At 42.8% G+C, this 15,169-nt stretch overlaps 1 protein-coding gene across 2 annotated transcripts in view; it reads left to right on the top strand.

Annotated features, from left to right (window-relative positions):
• The first annotated feature begins 2,278 nt into the window (after window positions 1-2,278).
• LOC122557470 (tRNA (uracil(54)-C(5))-methyltransferase homolog-B-like) overlaps window positions 2,279-15,169 on the top strand; it is a 32,927-nt gene continuing 20,036 nt past the window's right edge. For both annotated transcript variants that reach the window (XM_043705228.1, XM_043705229.1), the window contains exons 1-5: window positions 2,279-2,473; window positions 3,009-3,151; window positions 5,867-5,964; window positions 13,777-13,847; window positions 14,727-14,873. In XM_043705228.1, coding sequence (XP_043561163.1) covers window positions 5,904-5,964; window positions 13,777-13,847; window positions 14,727-14,873 — 279 coding nt within the window. In that variant the 5' untranslated portion in view covers window positions 2,279-2,473; window positions 3,009-3,151; window positions 5,867-5,903. The remainder of the gene's footprint in view (window positions 2,474-3,008; window positions 3,152-5,866; window positions 5,965-13,776; window positions 13,848-14,726; window positions 14,874-15,169) is intronic.

Below are 15,169 nucleotides of genomic sequence, written 5' to 3' on the forward strand. Positions count from 1 at the left end.
GACACAGCTTAAAAATACAGGGTAGACCATTTCGGACAGAGATGAGGAGAAACTTCTTCACCCAGAGAGTAGTGGCTGTGTGGAATGCTCTGCCCCAGAGTTCAGTGGAGGCTCAGTCTCTGGATTCATTTAAGAAAGAGTTGGTTAGAGCTCTCAAGGATTGTGGAATCAAGGGTTATGGAGATAAGGCAGGAACAGGATACTGATTAAGGATGATCAGCCATGATCATATTGAATGGTGGTGCAGGCTCGAAGGGCAGAATGGCCTACTCCTGCACCTATTGTCTATTGTCTATTGTCTATTGTCTGTTGTGAGCAGGGTGTGAATATATGATGAGAAGATTAATAGAGATAGGACTGCCAGGGAGATAGAGAAGATGAAAGGCTTAAGTCAGATGGAAAGATGTTGAGATGAGAAACTCCACTGCCAAGGGATTGGAAGAGGCCTGGGTGACTGACAGAAGGAGGTTTGAAAGGGTGCTCGAGCCAACATTGTAACAACCCCAAGAAAAATGGGAGAGACCATAAAAAAGGAATGTAGCAAGTTTTGCAGAGATGTGAGTTGGACTTTTCGTTCCTAGAGTTCTTCACTGTAGGGAGTTTCCTCAGATCTGAGTCTGTTGTTGCATAACTGATAGGAATTAATCTGTCGACTGCTCCGTTATCCATAGATTGTGCAACTATCAAATAGAAGAAGACAATCTAGATGGACTTTGGTGTGTCTATGGTCAGTGTTACTAAGTATTCTCAGTCTGGCAGCACCTGTGGAGAAAGCAGTAAAGTTAATGTTTTGAATCTGATATGACTCCTCTTCAGAACTGAAAGGAGTTACAAAATCATGGTTTTTACAATTTGCACAGAGACAGAGAGAAGCAAGGCAAAATGGTTGCTAATTGAGGTGAAGGAGAACTAGGGATGGGAATTGAGATGAAAATGTGTTGCTAGAAAAGCGCAGTAGGTCGATTCTCCTGATCCAAGGATGCTGCCTGACCTGCTGCGCTTTTCCAGCAACACATTTTCAGCTCTGATCTCCAGCATCTGCAGTCCTCACTTTCTCCATGGGAATTGAGATGTAAAATGAATGTAAATTAAGGTGTGGTGGGGTGAAAACAGGCCCTCACAGCTGGAAGCAAAGTAAATAAGACACAGGAGAAAGTGAGGTCTGCAGATGCTGGAGATCAGATATGGAAATGTGTTGCTGGAAAAGCAACACATTTCTAGCCTGCTGGACCAACTTTCCTCATTCCCGAAGAAGGGCTAATGCCCGAAACGTCGATTCTCCTGTTCCCTAGATGCTGCCTGACCTGCTGCGCTTTTCCAGCAACACATTTCCATCTCTAAATAAGACACAGCCAGAGGCAGCAGGAGGAATGTAAGAGAAGTGGAGGAAAGATGTCATGTGGTCAGTTTCTGAAGTTATGAAATTCAGTATTGAGATGTTGAGAGTGTAAAGTGCCTAAGCAGAAAATACAATGTGCGTGTGGTGCTTGCATTGTGCATCATTGAAACATTGCGTCAGGCCCAGGAAAGAAATGTTAACATGAGAGCAAGGTGGTTTATTGAAATAGTGCACAACGAGTAGATCAGGATAATTTTTATGGACAGAGTGGAGATGTTCTGCAAAGGGATTGCTCAGTCTGCACTTAGCGTCAGTGTGAAGGAGACCAAATTGTGAGTAGCAAATTGAACAGATTACATTGAACAAAATGCAAAATATAATGCTGCTTCACCCAGAAGTTGTAACCGAGGCCTTGGAGAGTGAGGGAAGAGGAGAGTTCCTTCCATTATTAGCATTCCAGAGGGAGAGTTCCCTCTGTGACATTTTAGCACAATCTTTCATCACTGCTGACACTTCCTCACTCTCCTGAGGCACAGAAGGTATACCACTTGCTCATTCACTAGGAACTTTAACTCTGTTTCTCTCCCCACAGTTCTGCAAGTACTGCAGAGTTTCTCTCGCATTTTCTGTGTTTTCAATTTCCAGCATCCACACTAGCTTTAAATTAAGGGGGGGTAGATATAGGACTGATGTTAGGGGTAGGTTCTTCACTCAGCGAGTCGTTAGTTCATGGAATGCCCTGCCAGTAACAGTGGTGGACTCTCCCTCTTTATGGGCATTTAAGAGGGCATTGGATAGGTATATGGAGGATAGTGGGTTAGTGTAGTTTAGGTGGGCTTGGATCGGCGCAACATCGAGGGCCCAAGGGCCTGTACTGCGCTGTATTCTTCTATGTTCTATGTTCTATGTTCTAGTTTGCTTTTGTCATTTTCAGTTGCTTCATTAGAGTGTGCAAACATATGGGATTATAGTCAGCCATAAACAACTGATTCTGCCTGGTTCCTGATGAGCAATTGAGTGAGGCTAAAATTGACCCCATTCTATAAAATGTTTTTCGTCCTTTATCTTTTCTCTCTCAGGCTGGCTGATGCTGTGACCCCACTCTGAAGAATGAACTACAAGGAGCAGCTGCAGGTTTGTGAAGAGGTTGCAATGTCTATACAATCCTATTGATAAGAGGCTTTCAGGACACCTAAGTTAAAACACCAGGCAGAAGACTACCCAGATTCTCCTCCAGAGACACTGTGGGCTAGAGAACTTGTGCTCCAGCAAGTCCGGTTTCTGACACCCACACCTTGCAAAAAGGCTTCCCCTACAGTGTGGGGAGGGCTTTTTTGAGTTTACAGTCCTGACGAAAGGTTCTGACCTGAAATGTCGACCCTTCCTCTCTGATGCTGCTTGACTTGCTGTGCATTCTCCAGCTCCACTTTTTATCCACTCTATTGCATGGTATTTTACAGGAAATATTAGAAAGCCACAATCCAACTTCACTAGATTGTAAATTTTAATACTGTTTTATGTGCGGCCATTGAGTTATTTGAAAGCAGACTGGCAATGCCCATGTGCTTGGTCAGTGCAGAATCTCTTAATCAGCTGGCTAGCGCCTTCCTTTGTTCCTTTTACCATTTACCTTATAATTGTATCTAATGATTCTCAATCATTCCAACAGTGGGAACACTTTTTTCTTGATCCACTCTGTCCAAGCCCTTCATGATTTGGAACACTTCATCAAATCTCCACCCAGCCTTCTCTGGGAAGAACAGTCTGATCTATCAGTGTAGCCACAGGCACCATCAAACGGAAATAATTCTGGTGAGTCTTTACCTCACTCTGTCTAATGCCTTCATATCCTCCCTAAAATGGGACATACGATTCCAGTTGAGCCAAGTCAGTGTTTTGCAAAGTGTTTTGTCATAACTTTCTTCCTTTTGTATTCTGAGCCTCTGATTATCAAACATAGGGTTCTGGAAGGCTTTTCATCCTTTAGTTTTACCTCAATCTGTTTTGCCACTTTCTTTATTCACATTACTCTGCATTAAAGTTTACCAGCCTGCATCCACAGAGTGTTTGCGCTCTGTTGAAGTGCCTTGCATCATCCTCAAGTTTTGAAATTGTGCCCTGTGTGCCCAGGTCTGTCAGATTATTAATATAAATGGAGACGAGTGATTGTGATGCCCATTTGTGGAAACATTTCTGGATTTCTTCCTTCGGTGCGAGAAGTAGCCAGCAGTGAGATTAGTGCCTGCATTGGTGAAGGTGTTTTGCTGGGTTAAGACAGCTTTCGCCTGCTGTGGTCCAGTTCAAATCTGCAGAAAAAAGCTGGCCAGGCTGAGGCTGTTCATTTGTGAAAAGAGAACACTATGGAATCAAGGCTTTAAAAATTATGATTGGCTTGATGTAGAGAAGATGATTCTCTTTGTGGGGAGATCAAACTAGAGATCATAAACATAAAATCGTCACTATAAAACTAATAAGGAGTATCAAGAGAAACTTCTTAGCCAGGGAGTGTTTAGAATATAAGACCTTGCTACCACATTCGAGAGTTCTTGTGAGTAGCAAAGATACGTTCAAAGGAAAGGTACGTGATGACCTCATTCTGTGCTGTAAATACTGTGCAAGTTTCTGCTCGAAAGGCAGTTGCTCAGTGCCATTGCAGGTTTTTGTTTTGGTCCCTGATGGTGCTAGTGCCTCTTGTTAAAAGTCAGTCCTTCTGGAGGCTCTGATGACTCTAACAGCAAGATCATCCAGACAGCAACCGACTGTCAACTAAAGAGCCGAAACAATAGTTTGGAAACTGACCGAGTTTACCTTCTTCAAGAGGCTGTCTCCCCGCTTTGATGGGAAGTAAAACCTCTCAATTCCACATCTTGTCATATGATTTGGCAGCATATCTGCTGTGTTTCATTGTAGTTTGGAATGTCCTGAGAGCATGAGCGTATCAACCTGGGTATTCTCCTTCCTTCTAGGTTAAATATGAAACTCAGATGAGGATTCTTCAGCCTGTTGCTCTGGGCTGCCCACTGCATTCAACTCTCCTCTTGGTCAGTATCCAGTCACTCACTCCACACAGTTGGAGGGCAGGGGAGAGATTTTCCTTAACAAATAATATAGTTAAAATGGCTTTATTTATTCTACCTTTTATCTGAGCAGCTGGAACCCATCAACACCTCACCTGCAGAGTTGATGCTTTTCCACCAAGGAAGCAAGAACAGTTGCGGCTAACTTGTTCATTCTCATTGTCTCTTCTAGAAGGGCAAGTCAATCCTTTGCAACCCTGTGCCATAAGCTGGGTAATGAATTGATGGATTGAATACCAGAGTCAATATTCTTTATGACCAGTAAACACATTTTTGAAGTGGAGTCTCTGTGGTGGAGGAATATGAGGCAGCGTGAACTCTCTCTCACAAGATGTTCATGGGGTGTGGGCATTGTAACTTGGCCAACACTCACTGCCCATCCCTAATTGCCCAGAGGGCAGTTAAGAGTCAACCACATTGCCGTGGGGTCTGGAGTCACATGGCCAGGCCACATAAGGATGACATATTTCATTCCCTAAAAGATATTAGTGAATGAGGTGGGTTTTAACAATGAACAAGAGATTGCATGGTCACATCAGGTTAACTTTTTTTAAAAATTCCAGAATTGTATTGAATTCAAATGTCACTATCTTTTGTCACTAGTTTTTATTTCAAATATCTGTCATCAGAAGATTAACTCAGGGTTTGGGATTACTGTCCAGTGACGTTGCCAATTCACAACCATCTCCTCTTAAAGAGATAGCCTTCTCTGGATATTGGATCCGATCTTGATTATGTCTAACATCTCATCCAGGAGATACTGCTGCAGGCGATGCAGAGGTCTTGCTGTTCTGCACTGTATTGTCAGCCTAGATCTTCTTCCCAAGCCCAGGGTGTGTCTCTAATTCAGTCTCAATGCTATATACTCAGCTGAACTGCAAATGGGAGAGATGTGAGCTCCAAATGTGCAGGGAATTTTTACTTCTTGTGACAGAAGCAGAATGTTCTAGTGCTGGTACCTGACCTATGATGTCAAACTTGCATCTCTGAAAGTAGAGCAAGAGATAGGCCCTCCACATGTCCAAGCAGAGTAACTTATTGTTAGCATTTTATGAAAATAGCTGCAAAGTATATTATATCTGTGAATCACAGATTATAAACATAATTCTTGTCAATTCTGGCCAGTCAATTGTGTTAGTGGTGGGTTATTGTAGAAGCCATAAATGCACATGAATGAGTAGTACATTTAAAATGTTTACCAGGATATATAGCTTTAATCAAAGCCTGGTTTTGGATTTGAAATAATTTATTTAATAAAATGATTAAACAGAAATGTTGGCGATATGAATTAATTGGATAACGTTCAATGGATGAAGAAGCTTTTTTCTGGGTTTTGTAGTCCTACATTCTGGAAGTTCTGAAAACCTGGCCATAGTGAAGTGGGTCTTCGCTAGAGGTAGAAATCTCCTGGACACCTGAGTTCTGTACACTGTGCCCCTCTTCTTTGCAGCAAGTTCCTGTCAGATATTGCAACGTCAACTTTCTCCATGAACAGAGGGCCTGATGGCAATCCTGTAGCGAATGAGCATTACACTGGAACTGGCAAAGGTAAGTAACACCTGTGTTTGGCAGTTTTTACCTCATAAGTATTCATGCTTCCTTCACTTGTTGGTTCCAGTGGAGTTGGACTTTGATAGTTCAGTTCCTAAAGCTACTGGCTGGTGTGGGACTCAGTCCCTTAGGCCAAGAACATGCAGATTTGAGTTTTGGCCTGTGTTTATTTGAGCTAGGAATATGGTAGTGGTACAACGAGGGCCAATAGCGACTACTGCTCATCCCGTCTGTGTGAGCTGAAGGTATTAAATTAATCCCATTTCCTTCTTTATCCTGCAGTCCTGTAAATGTTAGTGCTTCAGATATTTATCAGGTTTTCTTTTTCGAGGTCACTGTTCAATCTGCTTGCATTCTTTTAGGCAGAGTGTACCAGATCACAATTCACTGTGTAAAACCAGTACCACCACAGTTCAAAAGGACCATGGACTGCTCTTTCATTCGAGCGGGGGATGACTGGTAGTGAGTTTAAACTAAGGGTCAGCATGACTTAAGCAAGGAATGAGATTCAGAAGGCAGGGCCTGCAGAGTGACTTTGGTTAGTACAGGAAGTGAATCCAGGCTGTTGTCATTATTGCGATCCAACCAACTGAGCTATTTCCTGAACTGGTTACTTACAGCCAAGTTGCAGTTGCCAAGTTGGCTTCCTGCCACTGTAGTCAACACCTTTTCAGGTAATCACTTTCAATTGATTGGCCTGTGGCACAGGAGGCCATTTAGCACATTGGGTGAGTACTGTCTTTCTGTCGAGCAATCTGGTCAGTGACATTCATCTACTCGAGTTTTGCAGTCCTGTAAGTTTACTTTTCCATCCAGTTTCTTTCAGAAATCATTCATTGTTTCTGCTTCCACCAGCCTTGTAGACACTGAGTTCCAAAGTCATTGCCACTTGCTGCATAATAATCGTCTTCTCATCTCTCCTGCACCTCCTGGTCAAAATTCTGGTCTTTTAACCTGCCTGTCGTTAGCTATTGGGATCAACTTTTTTTGATAATTTTGTGCAAATCTTTCCTAAATCTCTTGGCTGCAAGGGCAATGACACAGCTCCTTCCACCTAGCTTCGTGTTATTGTTTGTACCATTTTGATTAATTTCCTTTGCACCCTGTCAAGAACTTTCACACCCTTCCTGAAATATGGCAAGCAAAACAGGACACGATACTCTAGCGGTGGCCTAGATCAAGTTTTACAAAGGTTCACCCTAATTTACAGACTTTCTTTACTAAATACTTTTATTTATGAAACCACAAATCCTATATACACTTTGCAACTGTCTCAGTCTGTTTGGCCACCTTCAAAGGTAAATGTGCATGGGTCCCCAGGCTCCACTGACCCTCTACGCTCTTTAGTATTGAATCACCCTGTATTTGTAATCTTTTCCAAACCTGCAGGAGTCCTCTACATTCCTCTCATTCTCATTTCTTGCACTTTCCAATTTCCTTTGCCTCATCATTAATGGCTGTGCTTTCAGCTAAGTTCCCTATCTAAAACTTATTCTCACATTTTGAGGGGTTTTTTTCTATAATATATTTTTATTAAGAAAAAATAGATTTTTAAATATTACAACAAATACAAAACAATGCAGGTCAGGTGAATTGGCCATACTAAATTGCCCGCAGTGTTAGGTAAGGGGTAAATGTAGGGGGGTAAATGTAGGTGTATGGGTGGGTTTCGCTTCGGCGGGTCGGTGTGGACTTGTTGGGCCGAAGGGCCTGTTTCCACACTGTAATCTAATCTAATCTAATCTAATCTAATAGTACAAAACTAAACCCAAATAATAAAAAAAATCCCCAACCCACCCTCCTGTATGAATGTATAAACATATATAGAGAAATATAAAATTAAAAAAAACCTAAACTAGCTATTTAACTAAAATAAATACCTAACAACAAACAAATAAATAGTAATAACACAGCCCAGTCAAACAAAACACTCATACCTTCACAGTTCCTCCTCTATGGATATTGGACTCATGAAACACAATCGTTACGGCTATATAAAAGCCTTTGTTAGTGTGGCAGATAAATCTGTGTCCAGGTATTTCAAAAAGGGTTGCCATTTCTTGTAAAAATTCTCAGTTTTGTGGTGTACCATATTTGTGAGAAAATTCAGGGGAATATGCTCCATAACAATCTTCTGCCAACCCGACAGGCCTGGGGGGTTTTCGGATATCCAACCTAGCAAGATATTCTTCCTTGCACAGAATGTAAGAATATTGAAAGAATTTTTCTTATGCGAGTCTGCAGGAAATTAAATGGGTAGGCCCAAAGGGAGAGAAATAGGGTCCTTCTCCACCTCTACACCTAAACTCCTCTCCATTGCACTCACCACAGCGCTCCAATATGTTTGAAGCCTGTCACAAGACCAAAGACAATAGGTAAGAGTACCCGTACAGTCCTTGCACTTGGAGCATGCTGGAGATACCCCTGGTTTAAATTTTGACAAACGGTCTGGGGCTAAGTGGAGCCTGTGGAGAATCTTCAACTGGAGGAGAAAGTGAGGTCTGCAGATGCTGGAGATCAGAGCTGAAAATGTGTTGCTGGAAAAGCGCAGCAGGTCAGGTAGCATCCAGGGAACAGGAGAATCGACGTTTCGGGCATAAGCCCTTCTCTGAAGAAGGGCTTATGCCCGAAACGTTGATTCTCCTGTTCCCTGGATGCTGCCTGACCTGCTGCGCTTTTCCAGCAACACATTTTCAGTGAGAATCTTCAACTGTAAAGCATGGGTCCTATTGCAAACTGATATCTTCCTTGCATTCTCCCAAATATCCTCTCATGCCCCTGAAGAAATTTTAACACCAAGTTCTCTTTCCCACATCTTGCAGAGTCGATCAGACTCATCTGAGGTGGCACCCCCTAATTGGTGATATAAAGTACTGACAGAGAGTGTACTCTTAGCCCTTAGTAGCCCTCTTTCTATGTCAGATTTGTATGGATCAGTCAAAAGTGTGGTCTTTTTTTGAATAAAATCCCTAACTTGAAAAAAACGAAAGAGGTCTCTATTTGGTAATTTGTACTTCCGTACTAACTGATCAAAGGACATCATTACGTCTCCCTCAAACAAATCACCTATGCAAGATATACCCCTAGCTGCCCAACGTTTAAATCCTGAATCTATCATACCCGGTTGAAAACCCGGCATACCCACTAAAGGTGTAAACAAAGATGATGTTTTGCCAATATTACCTTCCCTCTGCCGAATTGCCCTCCATGCTTTAACAGTATTGATGACTATTGGGTTATGGCCATATTCCCGAACTGTCCTCACCTTGTCCAAAAACAGCAAACTGGTAAGGGGGCACCTTGTTTGGGAGGCTTCGATATCTAGCCATATTGAAAGAGGGTCCCCACAAATCCAATCACTCACGTAGGTTAAAAGCGAGCTTAATTGGTAATTTTTAATGTCTGGAAGGTCTACTCCCCCCAATCTGTGAGGCAACTGCAGTTTGGCTAATTTAATGAGGGGCTGTTTACGGTGCCAGATAAAGGAGCTGAACCAACTGTTCAGCCTCCTGAGTGTTTGTTTATTGAAAATCAGGGGGAGCATCCGTATAGGGTATAGCAAACGAGGGATAACATTCATCTTAATAAGCACTATCCGACCCAACCATGAGACTGGAAGTGCCTCCCATCTTTGGAGATCTTGTTTAATTTTTCCAAATAATTGAATAAAAATTGGCTTTGAACAGCCAATCCAGAACTGGAGTAATGAATATGCCCAAATACACAAAACCCCCTGTGACCACCTCAATGGGAATCTATAGTCACTCTTAAGAGCCAACTCTTTCATAAGACCACCCATAGGCATAGCCTCTGATTTAGCAAAATTAATCTTATACCCTGAAAAAGTGCCAAACGTGTGAATACATTGTATCAGGCAAGGCACTGAAACTGCTGGATTTGTCAAGAAAATTAGAACATTGTCTGCATACAGCGAGATCTTATGTAATTTTGACCCCACTTCTGGAGCTGATATATTGGGATCCCCACGAATGGCCTCTGCCAACGGTTCAATCACTAACATAAAAAGTAATGGTGAAAGGGGACAGCCCTGCCGGCTGCTCCTAGAAATATTAAAATTGCTTGATTGTACCCCCTTGGTAATGACCGCCACGAGAAGTACACTGTAGAGAACCTTTACTCATCTTATGAAAACTTTGCCCAGACCAAACCGGTCTAGGGTATAGATAAGGTACGGCTACTCAACTCGGTCAAATGCCTTCTCTGCATCTAAAGAAATCACCAATCCCTGTATTGACTGCTGTTGGCATGCTAGAATTACGTTAAGTAGCCTCCTAACATTATTGGAGGATCTGTGACCCTTTATGAAGCCCGTCTGATCCTCTTTAATAATAGAGGGTAACACAGTCTCCAGCCTTAACACGAGACCCTTAGAGAGGATCTTAAAGTGCACATTTAAGAGCGAGATGGGCCTGTATGAAGCACAGTCTTCCGGATCCTTCCCTATTTTAGGGATAAGTGGACAGTAAGGATTGGCTTCTCTCAGAGATGGTGGGAGACAATCATGACTGTATGAATCATTAAACATATTCAGCATTGAGCCTGACAGTATACTTATAAATTCCTTATATAATTCACTGGGAAGTCTGTCAGGACTGGGCGCCTTTCCACTCTGAAGCTGCCTCACAGCTTCCTGCACTTCTTGCTCTGATAATGGGGCATTGAGAAAGGACTGTTGTTCGGGAGTCACACCCGGGAGCTTCAGATCTCTAAAAAAGGATTCCATCTTGGCCTGCCCCTTCTCACAATTCTCAGACTGACATAACTTAGAGTAGAATCTCTGGAACGCCATATTAACCTTTTTAGAATCACATGTTAGGTTCCCAGACCCCTCCCTAATCGCTGTAATGGTTTGTAGGGCACTTCTCTTTCTGGCAAGGTATTCTAAGTATTTGCCTGGCTTGTCACCATGCTCGTACAACCTTTGCTTTGCAAAAGCCAGCTCCTTCTTTACCATCTGCGTGAGCACGGAGTTTAGTATAGACCGCAGTGCCGTAATCCTCTGTAGTTTGACCAACGAGGGTCTGTCAAAATAGGCCTTCTCGGCTGCCTTCAACCGTGCTTCAAGGAGATGTTGCTGCTCACCCTTCTGCCGCTTCCTACTGGTGGAATATGAAATAACTAACCCCCTAGCATAAGCTTTGGCAGTTTCCCAGAGAACACATGAGCTATCAACCGAGCCTATGTTGATGTCTAGGAATGCCAGATATTCCCTAGAGAAATACTCCACAAACTTACTGTCCATGAGAATAAAGGGGTCTATTTGCCAGTACCTTAAATCCACTGTAACATCCTTAATCTTAACCATGAGATACACTGGAGCATGATCAGAGTTGGCAATATTACCAATCGTACAGGATGCCACCAGATCCAGGGTTACCGCAGGGGTCAGAAAAAAATCAATCCTCATGTGACATCTATGCGGATTGGAGAAAAACGTGAAATCCCTACCTGTAGGGTGGAGATACCTCCAGACGTCCACCAACCCTAATTCCCCACACAGACCCAATAACTGTTTAGTTTGTGCAGAGGGTATCGAGGGACCTTTAGGCAACCTGTCTACTGTGGGGTTCATGAGGCAGTTAAAATCTCCCCCTATAATGATGTGCTGAGACTTGAGACTCATCAGTTTAGAAAAAGCATCTAAAAAGAATTTAAGAGCATGAGCTGGGGGACAATAAACATTTAAAACACCATATTCTTCCCCATTTATCAAGGCTTTAAGAATTACAAACCTCCCGTATGTGTCTTTAACACATTCCAACAATTTAAATGAGAGATTTTTCCTAACCAATATAGCCAATCCCCTACTTCTGGTATTAAATGATGAAAAATAAACTCAGTCAAAGCCATGCTGCTGTAATTTTAGATGTTCCTTGTCATCCAAATGTGTCTCCTGTGACAAAGCAACATCCACCTTCTCCTTTCTAAGACTCAAGAATACCTTCTTCCTCTTAATTGGTGAGTGACTTCCCTTGATATTCCAGGTACAGCATTTAATCAAATCATTAGCCATAATCTTCTGCAATTACATTTAAATTCCAGAGAGGGGGAACCCGAACCACAAATTGCTGAGCCTTACTGTCGCATGGCACACCAAATATAAAAACTACATAAACTAAAACCACTACATTTAACAAACACACAAAATTATTAAAAATAAAAAACAACAAAAACCAGAAAACAAACCAACATATAAAGCACCAATAGCGCTGAGTAGGGGAACTCACACCTTGCCCGGAGGGGGCAACTACCTGTCCCGAGCTGCCCATAAATATGCATCTAACCATCTCAGCCACCTTCACTTCTCCTAGCTAGAGCTGCATCGCAAGCACAAGCTAAAAAGAATAAACACCCCACAGAATATCAATATGAATAAAAAAAATTATTTGAAAAAAAAGGGGAATAAATACCCCACCCATCCTTTGGTAGGTCCTAACTTAGAAATTTAAAATGTACATCTTAACCACTGCCAGACATAGTTTGAACCAAATTATTATCAATAGGGGGGAAAAAAAAGGGAAAAACAAAGCTCCAATCGGATTTCCTCCATTTCTTTTACAGAATGATAAACACATACCCAAGCAACAATATTTATTCGTACTACAATTGTTTAAATTAGGTTAGTTTGTCCACAAAGTCTCTTGCCTTCTCCGATGTGTCAAAGAGATGCATGGATCCATCTAAGGTGATCCGAAGCACTGCCGGATATCTCAGGGAGTACTGAATCCCAAGCTCCCTCGGTCTTCTCTTGACACCATCATACAATTTTCATTTCTGGATCACCGCCGCTGAAAAGTCCTGAAAGCACATGATCTTAGACCCCTCATAAATTAGGGCCTTTGGATCCTTCCCCTGGAATCTGGAAGCCTCCATGACTCTCTCCTTATCCCTGTAATGATGGAACCGCACCCCGAAAGGACGAGGGCGTTGACCCAGACCCGACCTCTGCGCTGCGACCCGGTGAGCCCTCTCTATCTTCAATCCTCTCATGAGAGCCTCCAAATCAAGGAATTTCGAAAGCCAATCTTCAACAAATTCCGCAGGCCGCTCACCTTCCTTACCCTCAGGCAGACCGATGATCGGAATGTTTTTTCTCCTGCCCCTGTTTTCAGGAACATCCACTTGGTCACGCAAATTACGAACCTGCCTCTTCAGGGCTTGGATCTCATCCTTGAATGAACTGGCATCAGCTTCCACCGCTGTGACCCTGTGCTCCACCTCATCCGTCCTCTTCTCCAGGTCTCCCCGCTGCTGCTCATGCTCCTGCAGCATGAGAGAGACTGGAGCCAGCTTCTCTTCAATCTGTTTCCCCAGCATCTCGCGAGGTTTCGAGAGCTGGTTCACCAGGTCCTGGAGAGTAATCGGCTCCGAGGCTGCTGCAGGCTGAGCTGCAGGCCCGGCCTCAGATGCTCCTCCTCCCGCTTTAGGCATTTCTGGACAGCTGAAAATACAGGTAACTCAATTTTTAAATGTTTCTTGGGGCTCCACAATCTTTCCAATGTCCCAAGAAATTCTGATGACCTGGGTTGGGCGGGTTAAAGGACCATCCTGCTCCTGCTGCGATGCAAAGCTCTGCAGTGTGATCTTCTCAGATCACTGCCATCTTAGATCCCCCCATTTTGAGGTTCTCTAAACTGTTACTTTGAACGAGGCCATGGTAATCTATTTAACATGCTTATGCAGTTCAATGTCAAAGTGTGTCAGACATTTCTGTAAAGTGCCTTGGTGTAGTTTGCAATTTTAAAGATGCTATGTAAATGCAAGTTGTTATTGTTCCGTTCCTTGCAGGAAGAAATATTGTTTGTACTCAATCAGATCACTTGGTGAATGTGCACGAGAAACACAAGCAAGTGGTCAGAGTAAGTCAACTTCATATGGTGATAGCGGGTCTCTTTTGACAGGAAAATGCAACATCAGTAAGATGAATTTCTCAACTTAGGTCTGGTTATTTATTGTCAGCTATGGGAAAATAGTGGCGTGTTGGTAATATCTCTGGCCTAATAATCCAGAAGCCCAGTGTAATTCAGGCGCAAGTGTTCAACTCCCCTTTCTGCTACAGTAGGCATTTTAAATTCAATTCATTAATTAGAATATTGAGTTGAAAAGCTATCTCAGTAAAGGTCATCATGAAACTATCTTCGATGATAAAACCCCAGTTCACTAATGTCCTTAAAAGAAGGAAATTGGCTCACATGTGACTCAGACCACAGCGGCGTGGTTAACAGTTTTCTGAAATGGCCAAGTGAGCCACTCAATTCCACTTGTTCATTACAGAAAAGTCAAATGGATTGCATTGTGCAAGATCACCATCTTGGCAGAAATTCAGGATAGGGCTGGCAATGCCCACATCCTATAAAAGAATCGTATTAAAAAGATTTCCTGTTCAATTCCTACTGTGCAGTCATTTAACAGGCTACAGCCTGTGTGTATGATTTGTCTTGGCACTCTGTGCCTGGATAGAAGTAAAGTGGAGAGGGTTTTTGTTACGCAAAACCCGTGTTAGGAGAAGAAGCTACAGATGTCAGGGACAGGAACTGATGGAGTTGAAAGCGTCAGTGAGGTTTAAGGTGACATTTACACGAGATCAGCATTTGGTCTTGAGAGACCCATGTGTCTGTGGAAGTATAATTCAACAAGGACACCACTCCTTGAGGAAGACCTGGAGAAAACTTTGTGAGAGTACTTTTGCTGGTTTAATTGGTTTGAATTTTATTGCTCCCCTGCCCCCACCATGACAGAGTTATGAGCAGTTCATCCAGCTTTCTCCACTGGAGCCTTGCATCCTGTTCCTTGAAGGAGGACACTGGCGGGAAATCACCGTTCGCACCAATAGGAAAGGAGATACGATGGCTATTGTCTACTTCCATCCTCAGCATCTAGAGAAGGTACTGCTCAGCCAGGATTGTTCACTGTCAGTGAGTAACTCCAGTACTATGGGTGCGATCTGATCATTGTGCACATCACATATTTGTTGCCTTCCTCACATTATAGAGTGTAATTTCCCAGGTGCATTTCCCAACATGTTGGAGGAGATTTTCTTTTTAAAAATGTCATCCATTGGTTGAGGGCATCACTGACTAGGCCAGCATTTATTGCCTGTCCTTAGTTTCCCAGAAGACTGTTAAGAGTCAAACACATCACTGTGAATCTGGAGTGACACGTAGACCAGACCAGATAAGGA

Source organism: Chiloscyllium plagiosum, chromosome 15, assembly GCF_004010195.1.
Source record: "Chiloscyllium plagiosum isolate BGI_BamShark_2017 chromosome 15, ASM401019v2, whole genome shotgun sequence".
NCBI classification, from domain to species: domain Eukaryota; kingdom Metazoa; phylum Chordata; class Chondrichthyes; order Orectolobiformes; family Hemiscylliidae; genus Chiloscyllium; species Chiloscyllium plagiosum.